At 43.8% G+C, this 21,727-nt stretch overlaps 1 protein-coding gene across 4 annotated transcripts in view; it reads left to right on the forward strand.

The window, feature by feature from the left end:
• Nucleotides 1-21,727, forward strand: part of LOC122937809 (ATP-dependent translocase ABCB1-like) — a 182,715-nt gene that overhangs the window by 24,896 nt on the left and 136,092 nt on the right. For 2 of the 4 annotated variants that reach the window (XM_044292882.1, XM_044292884.1), the window contains exons 2-5: nucleotides 13,711-13,792; nucleotides 13,885-13,972; nucleotides 16,754-16,817; nucleotides 21,215-21,359. In XM_044292882.1, coding sequence (XP_044148817.1) covers nucleotides 13,759-13,792; nucleotides 13,885-13,972; nucleotides 16,754-16,817; nucleotides 21,215-21,359 — 331 coding nt within the window. In that variant the 5' untranslated portion in view covers nucleotides 13,711-13,758. Of the gene's footprint in view, nucleotides 1-7,458; nucleotides 7,561-13,710; nucleotides 13,793-13,884; nucleotides 13,973-16,753; nucleotides 16,818-16,928; nucleotides 16,964-21,214; nucleotides 21,360-21,727 lie in introns of those variants that run through there. The other 2 variants (XM_044292883.1, XM_044292885.1) reach the window with 2 other exon arrangements.

A 21,727-nucleotide genomic window follows, 5' to 3' on the forward strand; every position in this document is an offset into this window, starting at 1 on the left:
GATGAAGGTCTGATTCTAGCTGTTAACACTTTCATTGCTGCAGTCCATGACCATGGCATGATCAAAGGGGACTTCCACAACTTTTGGGTTTCTCAGTGACCGGATGAGAGACTGTGAGAGCCATCTTCAGTTAGCTATCAGAACCTACCAAGGACCCTGGGGCTTCTATCCAGTTATCCTGCTGTTAGGGCATACTGGTGTTGCTCTAATAGTAGCCTGGGTCATAGAGAGGAGTACTACTAATACAGTATTACTAATACATTATGTCCCAGATTTACTAATGTGTCTGCTCTCAAAATCTGTCTAAAAAGTGGCACAAATAGGGACAGTTTTGGAGCAATTTGGCACAATTTTGGAGCAATTTGGCATAACTAACCTTACTATACCTTTTCCGAATTGCTCGAAAAGGGTGTAGTGTTTGGTGGAGATTGGGCTTCATGGCATGACCTAAAGTGAGTCATTTTGCACCAAAAAATGCACCATAATTCTGGCATAAATTTCTTTCCTTGGACTCATGTACACGGCTGTTGCCCTTTTTTCCGTTATGCAAAACATAGATACCGGTCGTATGCATTCCCCATTTTGCAGGACGGAACATCCTGCCATCCATAAAGTAGCACTATCCTTGTCCATAAAATGACAAGTATAGGACATATTCTATTTTTTTTGCGGGTGCCGCAAATCGAACATACAAATGTGGACAGCACACAGTGTTTTGCATTTGCATACCACGTCAGTTCAGGGTCTCCAATGTGGTATGCAAGGCTTTTAGCAGAAAGGCATTCTGCATTTCAGATGTCTATTTCATCATCAAAATGTGAAAAAAAAAAAAAAAAATTGTAATTAAGGCATTTAGAAAATGATTTTTTTTCAAGTATACTCAAAAGTTTTGAGGGTCTATGAAACTCACAGAGGTATCAGAAATAGTCAAACTAAAAAGATATTCTGCACATTATGCCTATCCTAAAATGCCCATCTATGTTTAATCCTAAGAACCTCACCATTCTGAATAATGGAATTCCAAATGTCTTTTATTTCTTACTCGCGTAGCAGTAACTGCAGTAAGGGGCTGAGCTTTTGCAGCATTTTAATTGTCCACATAAGCTGAAATTTTGGGGGTCAAGCCCCCATCGCTTATACGTACGGAAGTAGCCGTACAGTATGGAACCTGACAGACTGGAGATGTGTGGTTCTGTAGGGGTAGCAGTAGCACTAACAGCAGTAGAAGAATAGTACAGAACCTGAGGGACAAATCAGTAGATGTGGACTGTGTAGGGGTAGTAGTAGCAGAGGCAGCAGCAATAGTGGCTGCAGCAGTAAAACAGTATGGAAAATGACAGACAATCCAGAAGATTTGTGACTGTGTATGGGTAGTAGCAGTGACAGCAGTTGGAGCAGTACATGGCAACAGTAGTAATACAGTATGGAACATGATGGATAGGCAGACAGTGGCAGTGACATAATTGAGCCATGCACTACCAACTCTTCCTCCTCCTCTTCCAGTCATAGCTCCTCATTGCAACTTTGTCACTTTGTTAATGCAGGTCCCCAACAGCTATAAGGTGACAAACAAGATGTGGAAGGTGTCGATTTCCCATCATCCCTTGTTGCATTAGCTTGAGAGTTTGCTCTAATTTAAATATCAGGGATTGGTGATGACCCCTGTGGTCCCTATTCACAAAGCTTGTAGCCACTTTGAAGAGACTGAATATGGAATATGCATTGCTGTTGAGCTGCCACTTCATGAGCTCAGAATAACACATGCTCACTGCTGTGGTGGTCTTGTGCATGATGTAACCATTGACTGCTTTAGGCTGCTTGTACAGACCTTCCAGCATAAACGAGGTGAAATTCCAGATCAAGAAATGTAAATGCAGACTGTTGCATCCCGAGGGCTTGCTTAGCCACATTTCTTCTGGACATGGTCAACACCTGATAAGGCAGCAACTGCATCTTCAGTAATCCGGTGAGGTAGGAGTTCAGTTTGCACACATTGCTGGGCCCATATAGTTTTTGATATAGTAGTTAGTGTCCACACATGTATTTATGTATGATTGACAATGGAGCAGATGTCTGTGAAGTAATAACTGATGATGGTGATGATGATAAAGACACTGTACCGCTTGTGGATGTGGCCTGGCTGCCACAAAAAGGAGATGGAGGACGATCCTATTCTGATTGCTGACCAGTTCTATTTTCCCACTGGATTTGGTGATGCAATTTCATGCACTGTAATATAGCCGTTGTCCCTATGTGAAATAAAATTGCCATACAGGAGATAAACACACAGAGCTAACAGTAGCCAAGCTTGGCATAGGTTTGGCGCATTTTAAGTCTGCACTAATGGTCTAAGCAGCATCATGTCCCAAGTGCCTCTGTCACCATTGAATTTATCTTTTGATCCCGGTAAAACAGGAGAAGAACAAAACAACACCTAATTGCCACTAAGTGAGAAAAAAAAACCTGTAATAACCCTGTATCCATTAGAGTATGGAACATGACCAGGTTTCCTGGTGCAGGTTTGGAAGCCAAAACCCAGAATTGAAAAATGGGGAGCAGTAGTATCTATCCTTTATATTTTCTCTCCTTTTTTAATCCACTCCTGACTCTGGCTTCCAAAGCTGCATCAGGAAACCTGACCATGTTGAAATATCCTAACTAACTGTCCACCCCACTTGTCGCTGGGGTTATTCTCCACTGTATAGCTCCCAGGGATGGACTAGCCTTAGACACTACCGATACCGAACAGACAGACAGACAGACTGGACTGAGACTGACCTAGTGGTGACGGTGTGTAGCAAGCAGGACACTCAGGTTAACTTAATAATATAAGGTACTACAACTTACAAGTAGTGAGTGAGTGGACTGACTAAGTCTCTTTCTATTCTAAGGGTACTTTCACACTTGCGGCAGTGTGATCCGGCGGGCAGTTCCGTCGTCGGAACTGCCCGCCGGATCCGCCGATCTGCAGCTGACTGAAAGCATTTGTGAGACGAATCCGGATCCGTCTCACAAATGCATTGCAAGGACGGATCAGTCTCTCCGCTTGTCACGCAGACAGACGGATCCGTCTTGTACATTTTTCACATTTTTACCGGTCTTCGCAGGCCGGAAGGACGGATCCGGTATTTTGAATGCCGGATCCGGCACTAATACATTCCTACGGGAAAAAATGCCGGCATTCAGGCAAGTCTTCAGTTTCTTTCGCCGGAGAGAAAACAGTAGCATGCTGCAGTTTTCTCTTTTGCCTGATCAGTCAAAACGACTGAACTGAAGACATCCTGATGCATCCTGAATGCATGGGAATAAAACTGATCAGTTATTTTCCGGTATAGAGCCCCTGTGACGGAACTCTATGCCATAAAAGAAAAACGCTAGTGTGAAAGTACCCTAACTAGAGAGATTAGATCTGACTGTGACTAAGGGCTCTTTCACACTTGCGTTCTTTTCTTCCGGCATAGAGTTCCGGCATAGAGTTCCGGCATAGAGTTCCGTCGTCGGGGCTCTATGCTGGAACAATCCTGATCAGTTTTATCCTAATGCATTCTGAATGGAGAGAAATCCGTTCAGGATGCATCAGGATGTCTTCAGTTCTGGACCGGAACGTTTTTTGGACGGAGAAAATACCGCAGCATGCTGCGCTTTTTGCTCCGGCCAAAAATCCTGAACACTTGCCGGAAGGCCGGATCTGGAATTAATGCCCATTGAAAGGCTCCGGCCTTAAGCTAAACGTCGTTTCGGCGCATTGCCGGATCCGACATTTAGTTTTTTCTGAATGGTTACCATGGCTGCCGGGACGCTAGAAGTCCTGGCAGCCATGGTAAAGTGTAGTGGGGAGCGGGGGAGCAGTATACTTACTGTCCGTGCGGCTCCCAGGGCGCTCCAGAGTGACGTCAGGGCGCCCCACGCGCATGGATGACGTGATCACATGGCACGTCATCCATGCGCATGGGGCGCTCTGACGTCATTCTGGAGCGCCCCGGGAGCCGCGCGGACTGTAAGTATACTGCTCCCCCGCTCCCCCGCTCCCCACTACTACTATGGCAACCAGGACTTTAATAGCGTCCTGGCTGCCATAGTAACACTGAACGCCATAGTAAAGACTGATCCGTTTTGCGTTTTTCCGGATCCGGCGTGTAATTCCGGCAAGTGGAGTACACGCCGGATCCGGACAACGCAAGTTTGAAAGATCCCTAAGACTGAGAGGAGAGCTGTCTGGCGGCTGCCCCTGAATCTTCCTGATTTAAAAGTTAAAGGGGTTCTGCACTTTCATTTAACTGATGATCTATACTCTGGATAGATCATCAGCTTCTGATCGGCGGGGGTCCGACACCCAGGACCCCCGCAGATCAGCTGCTTGAGAAGGCAGTGGCTCTCCAGTAGCGCCGCGGCCTTCTCACCGTTTACCGTCAGCCAAGTGATGTCACGAGTTACGACTAGTATCAACTAGCGTGGGCGCGGCTAAGCTCCATTTAAGTGAACAGAGCTTAGCCGCGCTCAGGCTAGTTGATACTAGTCGTGATGTCAGTCACTGGGCCTGCGGTAAACAGTGAGAAGGCCGCGGCGCTGCTGGAGCATCGGTGCCTTCTCAAACAGCTGATCGGCGGGGGTCCTGGGTGTCAGACCCCCGCCAATCAGATGCTGATGATCTATCCAGAGGATAGATCATCAGTTAAATGAAAGTGGAGAACCCCTTTAAAGTTACTGTCAGTGCAGCCTGGATGATTACAGTGTTTACTACTTTACCGTTTCGAGAAATCATGTTCAAATGTGAGTGGTGGGAGCATGATCTGTGGATGTCATAAGTCATTACACTGTTATAGGGGGGAAGGATCTGTGGATGATACTCTTATAGTGCTATAGGGAGGGGGATCGGGTGTCTGTGGATGTCATGACACTGTTATGGGGGGGCGGGGAATCTGTAGATGACACTGTTATAGGGACAAGGATCTGTAGATGACACGATTATTGGGGGGGGGGGGGGGGATCTGTGCCACTCTGTGGATGACACTGTTAGGCTCCATTCAGACATCCATAACAGCGGCAATGTACGGGTCGGCATTTTTTTCGGGAATGGAATGGACCCGGATGTGCGGGTCCGCATTTCCGTATCCGCCAGCACGTCGTGCTGCCCTATAGAAATGAATGGGTCCGCAATTCCGTTATGCAAATTTTGGATGTGTGAATGAGGCCTTATAGGGAGAGGGATCCCGGTATGACACTGATATGGGGTGGATCTGTGGATGACACATATAGCATAAGATGCTATAAACGGTATGTCATCCACAGATCCCCCTCCATAAGGGTCATCCACAGATCCCCTTCCATAAGGGTCATCCACAGATCCCCCTCCATAAGGGTCATCCACAGATCCCCCTCCATAAGGGTCATCCACAGATCCCCCTCCATAAGGGTCATCCACAGATCCCCCTCCATAAGGGTCATCCACAGATCCCCCTCCATAAGGGTCATCCACAGATCCCCTAGGCTACTTTCACTTGCGTTCGGAGCGGGTCCGTCTGGTGTCTGCACAGACGGATCCGCTCCTATAATAATACTGAGTACGAGTACTTCAGGTGCTCGCCGATAGCGATACTATCGGTTCATGCCATGTGACAAAGAGAAGGGGATTTGACACAGCTGGTAGATGCTTTATCTGGAGTAATTCCAGCATGACCAGGCAGCTAGGACATGTTGAAATCTGAGTGATTAGGGTTTTTCTTTCCTATTGCGGTTTTAGGTATTGGGTAAAGTATCGTAGCATTTCTAAGCATACTTGTGTAAATGTACCGTTGTTATAGCTGCCCCCCCTACTTTTGTCCTGGCCCCCAGTGTGCCCCCCCAAAATTTGAAAGCTAGAGACGCCACTGACACTAAACAAATTGTGAATAAAAACTGAATGCAATGATGTGGAGATGGCAAATGTCAATATTTTATTTGTAATAGAACGTAGATGACAGATCAAACATTTAATCCGAGTAAATGTATCATTTGAAAGGAAAAATACGTTGATTCAAATTTTCACGGTGTCAACAAATCCCCAAAAAGTTGGGACAAGTAGCAATAAGAGGCTGGAAAAAGTAAATTTGAGCATAACGAAGAGCTGGAAGACCAATTAACAATAATTAGGTCAATTGGCAACATGATTGGGTATAAAAAGAGCTTCTCAGAGTGGCAGTGTCTCTCAGAAGCCAAGATGGGTAGAGGATCACCAATTCCCACAATGTTGCGCAGAAAGATAGTGGAGCAATATCAGAAAGGTGTTACCCAGAGAAAAATTGCAAAGACTTTGCATCTATCATCATCAACTGTGCATAACATCATCCGAAGATTCAGAGAATCTGGAACAATCTCGGTGCGTAAGGGTCAAGGCCGTAAAACCATACTGGATGCCCGTGATCTCCGGGCCCTTAAACGACACTGCACCACAAACAGGAATGCTACTGTAAAGGAAATCACAGAATGGGCTCAGGAATACTTCCAGAAACCATTGTCAGTGAACACAATCCACCGTGCCATCTGCCGTTGCCAGCTGAAACTCTACAGTGCAAAGAAGAAGCCATTTCTAAGCAAGATCCACAAGCTCAGGCGTTTTCACTGGGCCAGGGATCATTTAAAATGGATTGTGGCAAAATGGAAGACTGTTCTGTGGTCAGACGAGTCACGATTCAAAGTTCTTTTTGGAAATCTGGGACGCCATGTCATCCGGACCAAAGAGGACAAGGACAACCCAAGTTGTTATCAACGCTCAGTTCAGAAGCCTGCATCTCTGATGGTATGGGGTTGCATGAGTGCGTGTGGCATGGGCAGCTTGCATGTCTGGAAAGGCACCATCAATGCAGAAAAATATATTCAGGTTCTAGAACAACATATGCTCCCATCCAGACGTCATCTCTTTCAGGGAAGACCCTGCATTTTTCAACAGGATAATGCCAGACCACATTCTGCATCAATCACAACATCATGGCTGCGTAGGAGAAGGATCCGGGTACTGAAATGGCCAGTCTGCAGTCCAGATCTTTCACCTATAGAGAACATTTGGCGCATCATAAAGAGGAAGGTGCAACAAAGAAGGCCCAAGACGATTGAACAGTTAGAGGCCTGTATTAGACAAGAATGGGAGAGCATTCCTATTTCTAAACTTGAGAAACTGGTCTCCTCGGTCCCCAGACGTCTGTTGACTGTTGTAAGAAGAAGGGGAGATGCCACACAGTGGTGAAAATGGCCTTGTCCCAACTTTTTGGGGATTTGTTGACACCATGAAATTCTGATTCAACATATTTTTCCCTTAAAATGGTACATTTTCTCAGTTTAAACTTTTGTTCCGTGATTTATGTTCTATTCTGAATAAAATATTAGAAGCTAGCCTGGGTTTGTGGGAGTGGCCGGTACCTGTCTTAAGCGGTCCGGCTCACTCAGGCAGCACGTCGGCATTCGGACGTTGCTACTTCTGGGTGTGACGTCATCAGCAAGCGTCCCGCACGAGTCGGATCTCAGAGAAGCCGGGTGTACCTTTCCCTTCAGCCTGCAAGCTGCACGAGTCGTTTTTCAGGATAGCTGGTTTGTTTGGGGAGTGTGGCTACGTGAGGGAGGGTAAGGAGGGTGTGAAGAGAGGAGGAAGTGTGCCGGAGGATCGCTTCTCCTCATTGCGATCAGGCACATGCAATTCGAGTTTTGGCACCAGGAGGCAGCATTGTTACATGGTTGGAGCTCATTGCCTGTTCAGCACTTTCAACACAACCTGTATTTAAGTTCATACAGGGGCTGTGAGGCAACTGGGCACAGCATGTCAAACACTGGTAGCTGGGTCCTGGTGCCATTACTGGCTTAATTATTTAAAGGTTGCTGGTTGTGCACATGTTTGACACTCTTCACATACATTACATACATACCTTAGACGCATAGTTCGCACATCAGGCAGTTTGACGAAAAAAAAAAAAAAAGTGAATTGTTTAATAAAGAGAAAAAAAAATTAAAAAAGTGGGAACCTTTTTCCACCAAACTTCGTGCATACACCACTAGCATAGGTACATTCGCTAGTACAGCCACACTCTTGCACGACAGTCAGAGACACCTCGCATCATCTCGTAGAATAGTGTCATACGTCATACGGTCTGTTTTCCACAAATCCTATACTTACATACATCACCTACCACATCTGTAGGTTCGTTAGCCCGCAGTGTTCGTTTTTAATGAATCTGCCACGTCACAGATTCAGACAAACTCGGGCTCGTCTCATACGTCAGTGGAAACGACTATCATACTCCCTGTCAGCCTCGTCGGCTTCTCGTTAAAACGTTTCACGCTGCTGGGGGGGGGGGGGGGGGGTTAAATTCTGTCACCTTGTCTGTTGGCTTACGGGCAGCAGGTCATAGGGTTAACAGGTTGTTGTTTTATTTTTCTCTCCTCTCTCTTCTCTTTTTCTTTCTTCGTTGTTTTTGTTGTTGTGTTGTTTCAGGGGTCATGTCTCAGCCTTCAGATATTGAGGAGTTTGTGTCCTTGCCTCCGTCTCCAAGAGGGTCCGAACACGGCAGCACTTCATCCCTCAGGGCTTGGACAGTGCCTAAATTGACGGCCGAATTGCTCAGGAGATGGATTCCGTTCGCGGCTACAGCCAGAAAGGCGGAACTATTTAGACTTCTTTTTCCCGCTACACCACAGGCCAGGCCTGCTGCTACCAGCGACAATACCACCATCACCAATTCATTGGTGCAGATTCACTCGGTGTTGAACACACTCACTAGTTCCATCCAGGATTTACAAGCCCGGATGGAGGTCATGGAGCAGCGTCGCGAAACCCCCCCCCTAGCAGTTGGGCCAGCTGGTGGCGCGGCACCTCCGGCTGTGGTCACAGGTACTGTGCCTACTCTATTATCGACAGCTAACCTGTCACAGGGCGGGGGAGTACCTTCAGTGGCGCCAGTATATTTTGTTAGGCCCAGCATAAAAAAGGACATCTTAGAGGGCAAGGATGTCAACCTGGCATCCTTGTTAATTACGTCCCACGACGTAACAGAAAACAAGTCCTTCGGCTGTAGTGAGTTATCGGTGGTACTTAAGTCCAAAGACCCCAGGCTCAGTCGCAAGCTGACCCTGGCCGAGTTCGTCCTGGCCTTCAGCCTGTTCAGAGACGTTTTGTGTTCTGCCAGCCCCAACAGGAGAGAAGAGTTGGACATTTACCTCTACAGGGTGGTAGATTTGGCGCACAAGTACGGGGGTACAGCGTTCTATGATTATCATAGGTCCTTCTCGGCCAAAGCGGCAGCCATTTGGGCCCAGTTCCAGGTAGTCACGGACTGGAGCAATATTGACATGGAGTTATTTTGTAGGCACTTCACCAGTTTGAAGTCCCCGGTGTGCGCCACATGTCAGTCTCCTGCTCATACTACCGCTTGGTGCCCATTGGCTGACCTTACAGCTGCCCCCAGTACCTCCAGAGGTGGGATCAACCCGGGTCCTAGCCAGCAGTGGGTCCTAGCCAGCAGTCAACCCAGTTTGACAAGCTGGGGAGACCCATTCATTACTTGGGGAAAGCCCAGCTCTGCAATAACTTTAACGATGCCATCTGCAATTTCAGCCAGTGCAGGCTCCTGCATATCTGTGCCACATGTTTCAGGGCACATCCGGTCACGGTCTGCACCTTGAAGCCGGCATGACTGAGCCGGGTGAATGTGGAGGTATTAGACCAGCTGCTGCGGCTTCATCTGGTTCAGCCGTTCCGCGCTTTTCTGGTGGAAGGGTTTTCACGGGGGTTCCACACTGGGCTCATCACCTTGCCACAGCAGACTCATGAATGCCCCTACCTGCAGTCTGCTTCTAAACATGCTGGTCTGGTGGATCTGCTGTTGGCAAGTGAGCTGGAGAAGGGCTTCATAATTGGTCCTTTCTAGTCCCCTCCTTTTTGCACATGGAGGGTGAGCCCGGTGGGGGTGGTGCAGGGAAAATACTCCAATAAATTTTGTTTGATTTATGATTTGTCTGCTCCACATTCTTCCCACGTTCCAAGTCTTAACTCATTGATTCCGTCTGAGGAATTTTCGTTGAAGTATACTTCCGTGGACCAGGCTATCCAGGTCATTCTACAGACAGGCAAGGGTGCTTGGCTGTCCAAAGCAGATGTCTCTGATGCGTTCAAACTGCTGCCCATTAGCCCATCTCTCTGGCAGTGGCATGGCATCAAATGGAGAGATGCTTACTATTTCGCCACCAAGTTGACGTTTGGTTCCAAGAGCAGCCCCAGTCTGTTTGATAAGTTAGCGCAGGCTCTGGAATGGATTTTGTTGGAAGTACGGGGTTGCCAGAATGTCATTCACTACCTGGATGATTTTCTGTTGATAGAAGAACCCTCACGGGCGCCTGTTGACTTGCAGGTTCTCTTGCAAGTTTTCAAGGAGTTAAACATTCCGGTGGCTGCCCACAAAACAGAAGGGCCTGCACAGGTTGTCACGTTCTTGGGGATCTCCCTGGATTCACGCGACATGTCGGCCAGTCTGCCACAAGACAAACTCGACAGAATCAAGTCAGGTGTCCGTTCCTTGCTCATGTCTCAGGTTTGCACCAAGAGAGAATTGCAGTCTCTGTTGGGTATGTTAAACTTTGCCATGAGGATCATTCCTCAGGGTAGATAATTTATTTCAAGACTGTTAGTCTTACTACAACAGACCAGTGATTTGGATGCATCAGTGCATCTTAATGCCAACGCCCGAGCAGATCTGTTCATGTGGGACAGATTTCTCAGCAGGTAGAATGGCATTTCCATGTTTATTCCAAGGGCCACTTCTGATTCTCCACACGTATTTTCAGATGCAGCTGCCTCGATAGGTTTCGCGGTCATATTTGGCTCACATTGGTTCGCCGGCTCATGGCCCACGCATGTACTACAGATGCCGGGGTTTTCTCAGACGTCGGCATTGTTCGAGATCTATCCTATCGTAGCAGCTGCTATAGTTTGGGGGCATAAGTGGTCGGGTCACACGGTGGTTTTCCACACTGACAACATGGCGACTGCAGAGATCATTAACAAGGGTAGATCTAAATCGTTACTCATCATGTCTTTCATGCGTAGGTTGACCTGGATAGCCCTGGAACAGGGGTTTCATTTTCATGCCCTGTTTTTGGACGGGGTCAGCAATATTGCAGCTGATGCGTTATCTCGTTTTGATTCTTCACGCTTTTTCTTACAGAACCCAGAAGCAGACTCAGTGGGCACCCCGGTACCGGACTGGCGGCTGCTGGTCTTGGACTAGACTCTCTGATGGTGGTCGCCAGTTCACTCATTACAAAGTCTTTGTCGACCAGTACATTGAGGTCATACCGCCGAGCGTGGGTGGTTTTCTCAGACTTTCAGTTGGCATATCCTAGGGGTGACACTGGTCAGGTCAAGTATATGGTGGCTTTCATGTCATATTGTCATTCGGTATTGGCTCTATCCTACAATACTATTAGGCTATATCTGGCAGGGGTGCAGCATTTTTTGGCACTTCAAGAGCCTGATAGACCCTCTATATTTTCGGCTCACCCGATCAAGGCCGTCCTCAGAGGCATTCAGAAAAGCCAGGTCACGGACAAGTCGGTCCGTCGACCTGTTACGGGGGACATGTTTCGCAGTCTGTCGGAAGTTCTCACATTGTCACCATTCGGAGTCCTTCCCAGCCTGGTGATTAAAGCTGCAATGTACTTGGCATTTTACGGGTTCTTGAGACCAGGTGAAGTGACACAGGCCAGACAAGGGACGGTGGCTCTCCGCAAGGGAGATTTAGTTAGGGTGGGCAGTAACTATCACTTACAGTTGCCTCACAACAAAACCAGGCAGGTTGGTCCCGGCCACGTAGTAAAGTTCTTTCAGACCACAAACGCGTGGTGTCCAGTGACAGTCTTGGACAACCTCTTGCTGGCCATTAGGCTTCACAGCCCCACCGACCCGTTACTCCCATTTCCTGGCGGTCCACTGACGTCTAGCCAGTTCATCAAGCATATCCGAATCCTGTTGACCAATGCAGGGTTAAATCCGGCGCAATTCTCGGAGCATTCTTTCCGCATCGGGGCAGCACCCGCAGCATCCAAGCATGGGGTCCCAGTGCATATCATCAAACACTTGGGGCGCTGGCGCTCGGGGTGCTTTGTACGGTACATCCCAGAGCCACAGACGGAGCTGGTCCAGGCGTTAAGTTCACTGGCAGAGTAACACGTCAGGCCAATCCTTCCCTTACTGGTGGGTCTTTGCCCCCTTTTTCAGGCATACCGACCTAGTGAGGCCAAGGCACACCTCAGGCCAATTAGGTAGAGGGGTGGTGGTTGGGCATCTTCTAATCATAGGTACTGACCACAAGTGTTAATGCTGGCTGCAGGCTAGCCTGGATTTGTGGGAGGGGCCGGTACCTGTCTTAAGCGGTCCGGCTCACTCAGGCAGCTCGTCGGCATTCGGACGTTCCCTGCCCACCCATTCCCATTCTTCATTCAGTCATTCAATCGTCACAATCAGAGTATGCCCCCTTTTTCAGGCATACCGACCTAGTGAGGCCAAGGCACACCTCAGGCCAATTAAATAGAGGGGTGGTGGTTGGGCATCTTCTAATCATAGGTACTGACCACAAATATACCATAAAATGACTCTGGCGTGATTCACTGGCGTATTATCTCAACCTTTTTTGTGTGTATGCTGCTTACTATACTTTTAATGTGGTGATTTACCAGCATATTATTTTGAGCAAAGTGTATATATACTAAGAATGTGACTGGCTCCTATGTTCCATGTCTATACAATTCATGTGTTACTGGTGGGATTCATCAGCATTTAGTTTGTATGGTCTGTCTGTGTATATTAATATGTTAGGCCGGGTTCACATCACATTTCCATTCTTCTGCTCTATTACAAAAAGAGAGTTCTGTGTCTTTAAAAGCTCAGGTGTCTCGTATTGTGCAGTGCAGCACATGAAGTAATGTACAGCTCCAGCAGCCCTGAGTAAGGCCACTTGCAGCATTATGTCAGTGTTATCCAATACGTTCCAGAACTGTAAGGGTTACATAGCATCATAAATCAATATAATGCTATGTGACCCCCGGCAGCACAATGGGAGATCAGGCCAGGAGCTGAGCTGCAGACTCGCAGCGTGACAAAGCTCGTCTGCAAGGGGCCTAAGGCACACAGTACACTGACTGCTGCTATACTATCCCTAATGTTAAAACTTTATTTTTTACCTAGTAATTCAATCTACCTAACTAATCATATCTTCTTCATAATCCCTAACCTGTCCCTGAAAGCCCCTCATATGGCTAGCTTCTGGTATGTCTGTTGCAGATAGGACAGACATGTCTTGCCCCATCTGTGGCTGATGGCACAATGGGGTGTGTGCTTCAGAACTAGCATAGAGCCTGACAGACCAGCCAGCATCCTCCCTCCTGATTGGCTGACTGCAAAGCATTGTGGGCTATCCTGCTGGCCAGGGTCCTGACCAACGTCATGTGATCCTCCATCCTCTTCCTTCATCTTCCCTGTTTCCCTCAGTAGTGTACTGAATTTGAAATGTAAAATGGTGTTTATCCACAGAGAATCTGCAAAACTTTGAATTTGTTTGGAAATAGAATTTTGGTGAAATTAGTGACAAATCTGATTAGTTTAGTATCAATTTGTTCACCTCTAGTAGAAAGCATTCTTAATGTCAGTGCCTTAGTTACTGTACTGATATGAATTGGTTTTCCTATGTCTTGCAGTCATCTAAATTTTTCCACGTTTAAACCTGATTGAATCATTTCGTTAGAATGGGCCAAATGCAAACAGCTGCATCTAAAACTGGTACGTGCTCTGACCTTTCTTTCCTAGTCATATTTACTTTCTGGGATTTTGTATCTAATTGGTATCTCATCTCATGCATTTATACCCCACAGGAAAAGCTACTGATTATATTAACATCTCTGATCATCGGTGTAATGGGAAGTTAAATGGGAAGATCAAAAATAGTGATGCTTCTGAAAGGTAAAACGCATATAATATATATATATATATATATATATATATATACAATATCTGTCATGTATCTATCTGTCTGTGTGTCTATCTCTCTGTCCATCTATATAGATCAGGGATCAGCACCCTCCAGCACTACTACTAAAACCATTGTAAGTCAATGGCCACTGGATCTGTTTTCTTTTGTGACCCCTGAGGACGCCAAGCGGTTGGCGAAACATGTCGAGGGGCAGATTGTGAAGAGTGATTTTTAGACAGCGTGGATACATGATAGTCTCCTAGCTGGCTCACACTGTGACACAAACAGTGTAAGCACAAGTTAAAAAGACGGAAAAACGAATTCACAGACACAGCTGATATTTTTAAACTTTATCAATATGGAGAATTGTTTTATTAAAGGAAATAAACGTTACATTTTATATAAGTCTAAAAACAGCACATGTAACCAAGAGTCAATTATTGGTCACATCGACCATTTGAAAATAATTTACAAGAAAACATATCTGGCACCATTGACTTACATTGTGTTCATGCCGGATCCGTCTTGCTCCATATCCCATGACGTATTCAAAAACACTGCTTGCAGCACTTTTGTGTGCGTCATGGGAACCAGGGCCGGCTCCAGGTTCACGTGGGACCTTGGGCGATAAATCTCAGTGGGCCCCCTTGTGGCATTTGTCAAATGTCACCACGGCATCTGAGAGTGTTACAAAACTGAAGCACGGAGTTCCTGCTCAGTCGCGCCTTTCCCCAGAGAAGATGGGGGAAAGCACCCTGTTCTAAAAATGAGCCGCAGCCTGTACTAGGCTTCCAGTCTCATTATTAGTATATCCCAGTTCAGGCCACTAGGTGGCAGCACTAAACTGTTATATAGTGATTTCTATGCAAATAATGGAGCAATTTCCATTATTCTGTATTAGTTGCAATCTGATGAAAAGTAAAAAAAAACAAGTTTTGAAAATATAAAAAAAACTTAAAAAAGTTAAATCACCCCATTTTCCCTAAAATAAAAATAAACAAAAAGAGAATAATGTTATGGGCATCGTCGCATGCAAAAACACTCATACTATTAAAATATAAAAAAAAGTTAGCCTATGTGGTGAAGGACGTAACAATAAAAAAAAAGGCTGATTTGCCCTTTTTTTCATCACTTTATGTCTCAAGAAAATTGAATAAAAAGGGATCAAGTTATACACCCCCCAAAATGGTATTTTCAAGAAAGACAGATTTCCTTCAAATGAGCACCCACACATCTCCATAGACATAACTATAAACAGTTATGGGTGTCACCGGGGAGCAGGGGTAGTGTTAGGGTGGCCACCTTTCCCAACAAAAAATAATAGTTATACAAATTAAAAAGGTTTGTGCGTCTATTTAAGTTTAATTTAGCTTCTATTATTTTAAATGCTTTTGCTTGGATTCAGACTCACAGCCTTCTACGTTAAAGTCAAGAACCTTAACAACTGAGCTATAGAGCTTCACGTTAACCTACTCTAACTATATTATGGCTAAAAACCTCAGTAGTAGTTTCAGAGGTATGATTTTATATATTTTTTTTTGTAATTACATATTTATTTTGTGCCATACATTTTTTATAGGAATGCCTAATACATGAGAAACTACTATACGGTTTTTCTCGCATAGCTTAGCATTGAGCTCAATAGCTCAGTAGTTCAGGTTCTTGCCTTTAATGTAGAAAATTGTGAGCTCAAATCCCAGCAGAAATCTTTTAGAAAGAGAGCGTATTTAGACTTAAATACACAGGGATACCCCCTTCATGGCCATAGCAATGATTCCATATATGGACATATCCATATATGGAGTCAGAGCAGGGACTCCTAAGCCAGTAAGAGTCCCAACTCCCAACTGTTCAGCGACCTCAGTGGGCCCCAGCACTTGCCATGCTTTGCCAGGTGCTGACTCTGGCCCTGATGGGAACACTTAGAAATTGAACAGAGTGCACTCTGTTCCCTTCAGTTCAGTTTTGTCCCCATTGACAATGAATGTGGACAAAACTGAAGTGTTTTCCCCTGGTTTTGAGATCCTATGACAGGTCTCAATACTGGAAAGGAAAGCACAGATGTTAAAGTGGCCTTAAAGGGTTTCTGTCATGGGAAAAATCGTTATGTAGTTGACTCACATTAGCGATGTGCTAATGTCAGCAGTATATAACAGTATGTTTGTTAAGTCCCTGCCTGCCGCCGTTCTCTTAAAAAACTGACTTTTATAATATGCTATGAGGGCGTTGCTGCAGCACCTAGAGGCTTGGTCTACTCGCCTTTTTGCACGCCCACATCCACTTAATTGATGTCCTTTTCCGCATCGTCCTCATAATCCCGTGCCTGCGCCGTTCATTATTCACAGGCCTGCTGGGGAAGCCTGTGACGTTATCGGCCCAGGCACAGTGAGGAAGCTGGCAGCAGCCGAGCGGCCTTCACTCACTGTGCTTGTGCCGAATACTAAACGGAATGGTGCAGGCGCGGGATTATGAGGACGATGTGGAAAAGAAGGACGTCAATCAAGTGGACGTGGGCGCGCAAAAAGGCGAGTAGACCGAGCCTCTAGTTGTTGCAGCAATGCCCTCATAGCAGCTAAAGGCTTCATTAGCATGTTTGCATGCTGGGAGCTGTAGTTTCACAGCAGCTGGAGTGCCGAAGGTTGCTGATCTATGATCTAGATTTATATAAATGTATCACTATCTTATTTTTAATAAAGAAGCTAAATAAAATCAGGAAGATGACTTATTTGTATCGTTAATATAATTACTATTCTTATTTTTATTTATTTTAGTAAAGAAAGAAAGAATTCCCATGTCAAGGTATTCACTAAGGAGATGGTGGGAGTACTCGAACTGGTCAGTTTTTCTTATCTTTATGTAGTGATGAAAAATTATTTTTTAATACAGTAAAATGGGTATTCTGGATTCAGAAAATGAAAGGGTTTATCTAATTTAGGGGGAATTCCACAGATCCACAAGACACAGATACCAGCCATATCACGGTATGGATCCATTGTCTTCCACGATTCCTTAGGGTGAATGGGTTCATCTAGGAAGGAATTGCTCCTCTGAAGAGATCTTTTCTATATAACAGGTTATTAGCCCGGGGTTATTCTAGTGATTTTTTGAATGCCATGTATCATAGGGCAGAATTCCTGGATAGGGAAGATCCATTTATCCCCTTCCCAACCAGCGCTGTACTAGTACGACGCTGGCTGGGTCTTTAGAGATGGAGCTTGCTCCTGAGTGGAGTACGTTCCATAGCCGCGTGGTGCCTGCTGTTTCATACTGCTGAGAATCCTGACCACGACATCTGAAAGCGTGCAAAAGTTGAATCTCTCATAGGGCTCATGCACACAAACGTATTTTCTTTCCATGTGCGTTTCATTTTTTTTGTGGACCGTATACGGTACCATTCTTTTCAATGGGTCCGCAAAAAAACGTAAGTTACTCTGTGTGCATTCTGTTTCCATAGTCCGCAAAAAAATGGAACATGTCTTATTATTGTGCGCATTACGGACAAGGATAGTACTGTTCTATTAGGGGCCAGCTGTTCCGTTTCACAAAACAGAATGCACACGGATGTCATCCATGTTTTTTGCAGATCCGTTTTTTGCGGACAGAAAAATACATACGGTCGTGTGCATGAGCCCATACAGGTAGCTATAAATGTGGCCGACGCCTTTTCCTATTGTGTGCAAACACAGCCACTGCAGCTGGATTGCAGGGTGGTCATAACCCCTGCATATGAGCAAAGTATAATGTGATAGATAAATGAATCAAGCCAGCTTTTTGAAGCGACCTCTGCACCAGAACTCCAACTATACTGTCATACATTGGTGTTGCAGCTCAAGCCCATTCACTTGAATGGGAATCAGCCTCCCCTTAAAAGGGTTATCCAAGACCTATAATGCTCCCCCAAATGCCTGGGCCCCTCACCCCGATAACCTCGTTGTTTCTGATGCCGGCACGACCACCGCTGCATCTACCCGCCTCGTGGATGAAAACATCTGGCGGCAGGGGGTGGGCAGCGGTGGCCATGCCAGCATCAGGTGCTGGTGCCGGTGAGCAGCACGGATGTGGACAGCACATGGATGCCATTTGTGAGCGCCATAGAAATAACTGGTCCTGCGTGTGATCAGTAAAAAATGTCTAGCCGGTCAGAAAAGAGCGGAGTGCGCTGGAGCTCACTATTTCAGTGGCTCTCATTACTGTGCATGGAAACTACAGAAACAGCTTGTGACATAACCCTTTTATGTAATTTTGTAGGTAAAATATATTTTTCAGTAGGGGGAAGCAAGTCAGCATGACAGGTGACAAATGTATATGAAGGGTCATTTATCAAACTGGTGTAAAGTGAACTGACTTAGTTACCCATAGCAACCAATCAGATTCCACCTTTCATTTTCCAAAAGAGCTGTCAAAAATGAAAGGTGGAATCTGATTGGTTGCTATGGACAACTAAGCCAGTTCTACTTTACATATAAAATAATCAGCAGGCACTCACTATCTGGGTTTCATACATATATAACACATTTATTATTTAGATTAAAACAAGAATAATTAAAAATAAATAAAATGTTGTAGATAAAAAATGGATAACAATATATCTCATTTAACACACAGTATAGAAAGTATATAACCATATATCAATGGACAACAGATATTATAATAGAGTCAATTTGTAAAAGATCAAATATATTCAAGTAAAAAATAAAGTAAAAAATCGGATAAAAAATCAGATTAGCAGAAAAGTATCCTTAGAATATTTTGTTTATAACTTTCGGGTATTATACGAATGTAGTTCCGAAAATTTGCCAAGTATACTTGTCTCTTTGTTCTTATGGGTAATCCAACACAATCCAGTACTGAGTTAATTGCAGAATATTGGTGTTATAATCGCCCAAATTTTCGTATATTGCCTTGATTTATACCATAAAGTAGTTGGTATTCGCAATGGAACACTGAGGCTATATAGGTCAATGGGTGATTTTATATTATATAGTCACTTGTAGAATTTGATTGTGCTTGCTGTAGAGGCGTCCCTCTCACAGTTACTCGCTACTCACCCAGACCAAGAGCGTTTGTCTGTGTAATATATCAGTTTCAGCTGTCATGTCATTCATAAATATTCATTATACAACCATTTAACTATTGTTTCACAATTATTTCAGAGAATAGAGTAGAGACAGCTAAAAAACGCACATGATGTTTTTTTATGGTTTTTTTATGTCCACAAACACATATTGTCTCTATTCCATGCATTCTAATACATATATGACTTCCTAAATTAGATTCTTGTTCATTGAGTATGGTCATTCATCAACATAATACTGTCATCCCTTATTTGTTTTAAAATCAAGTTTAAAATAAAAAAAGATGAATTATTTATTGAGTAAAATAGTATTAAACTATGATTTTGATGTGTTATAAATCTTTTAAGAACTATATTAAGAACATGTTACGAATAAATATAATATTTCGAAAACATAACACCGCGAAAATTACAATATGTTGTGAAAAAACACCCACGAAAAATATATTATTCACTGCTTGTATTCTGTGTTGTGTTGTCAAAGGGTGTGTGCCTTCCCCCGAGGGAGAGTCGTGGTGCTGGTAAACAGCCTGACACACGACTCCTCATCAGGGAGAGGCCCACCTCCTATATAAAACCCCATATTTCAAATTCTGAATTTAGACCTCCTGGCCTTTATACTCTTTAGAATGATATAAAACCAAAAAACGCAAGTTGCAGAAAAAAACGCATCATAAACGCATGTGCGTTTTTTGGTTCTAGGTATACCTTTTATATAATATATATTTTCTGTGATAAAACCTTTTGTGTGAAATATACTTTTTGTGAAATATCTATTAAATGTACTATTGAATGAGATTCCACTTATGTCCAATACAAAAGATACATATGAAAAAAAGATATCCTACAATTAGGAATTTAATAAGTGGAAAAACTGCAATTGTAAGAAAAATTGTAGAAAAATAGGAGATAAACGCATATGCGTTCTTTAGCTATTTGCATTTCTTTTCTATTGGACAATGTACAATTATAAAGTTGGATTTTATCTGAATTATATATGTGACAATCCATTCTTGGTATATGTATAAAAGGATATATCCTTGCCGGATTTTCCAACGTTCTGAAAGTCCGGGTTTTAATCACAACCATAGACACTATATATAGGTAGAAAAATAGTTTGGTTTTTATTCTTAAGCCACTGAGGAAGAGGTGAGGTCACCTCGAAACGCGTCTGGCGGACTAAAGGAACCAAACTACAGACCGAATTATCCTGCAGGATTAAAGACTAAAGACTTGAAAAAGTAAGGACCATACAAGACCTACAACAATCTTGTCTTTGTTCGTCCAATACTACGTTAGACACTGACAGCTGAAACTGATATATTACACAGACAAACGCTCTTGGTCTGGGTGAGTAGCGAGTAACTGTGAGAGGGACGCCTCTACAGCAAGCACAATCAAATTCTACAAGTGACTATATATACTGAACAATTTATTCGAAAATCACCCATTGACCTATATAGCCTCAGTGTTCCATTGCGAATACCAACTACTTTATGGTATAAATCAAGGCAATATACGAAAATTTGGGCGATTATAACACCAATATTCTGCAATTAACTCAGTACTGGATTGTGTTGGATTACCCATAAGAACAAAGAGACAAGTATACTTGGCAAATTTTCGGAACTACATTCGTATAATACCCGAAAGTTATATACGAAATATTCTAAGGATACTTTTCTGCTAATCTGATTTTTTATCCGATTTTTTACTTTATTTTTTACTTGAATATATTTGATCTTTTACAAATTGACTCTATTATAATATCTGTTGTCCATTGATATATGGTTATATACTTTCTATACTGTGTGTTAAATGAGATATATTGTTATCCATTTTTTATCTACAACATTTTATTTATTTTTAATTATTCTTGTTTTAATCTAAATAATAAATGTGTTATATATGTATGAAACCCAGATGGTGAGTGCCTGCTGATTATTTTATATTTATTGATTTTGACTAAGAGATTAGGTGAATCACTTGCAGCAGAGCACCATTACCGTGGTGACAAACAGAGTGAGCCACTATAATTCACAATTTCAGTTCTACTTTACACCAGTTTGACAAATGACCTCATATATCTATAAAAGGGAAAAATATAACTAAAGTTTACTAAACCCTGTGATTATTTTCTTTCTGTGCTCATTTCTAGTTGCAGTATGCAGATAAATGGGATATTATCCTCATGGTAATAGGAATTGTGTGTGCTGTTGGAAATGGAGCAGGGATTCCCCTCAACACTGTTGTATTTGGACATGCGGCAGAAGGTTTGGTCGTCAGTGGAAATAACGTAAATGGTAAATTCACTTCTTTAAAACTATAGCATTAAAAGATATCATTAAGACCACTTCACCTGGTCAGTATTTGGCTAGTATTTTTCATTAGTATTTGTAAGTCCAAACCAGGTGTGAACCGGCAGATAAGGGGCCGAGTCCTTTATCAAACTGGTGTAAAGTAGAACTGGCTTAGTTGCTCATAGCAACCAATTGCTCATAGATTCCACCTTTCATTTTTGAAAATGAATGGTGGAATCTGATTGGTTGCTATGGTAAACTAAGCCAGTTCTACTTTACACCAGTTTGATAAATGACCCCCAAGTAGTTTAAGATTTGTGTCGGTATTGTGAACCTACTCTTCATTTTAGAGTAAAGGGAACCTGACACGT

The sequence above is a fragment of the Bufo gargarizans genome, chromosome 5 (assembly GCF_014858855.1).
Source record: "Bufo gargarizans isolate SCDJY-AF-19 chromosome 5, ASM1485885v1, whole genome shotgun sequence".
Classification (NCBI taxonomy): Eukaryota; Metazoa; Chordata; class Amphibia; order Anura; family Bufonidae; genus Bufo; species Bufo gargarizans.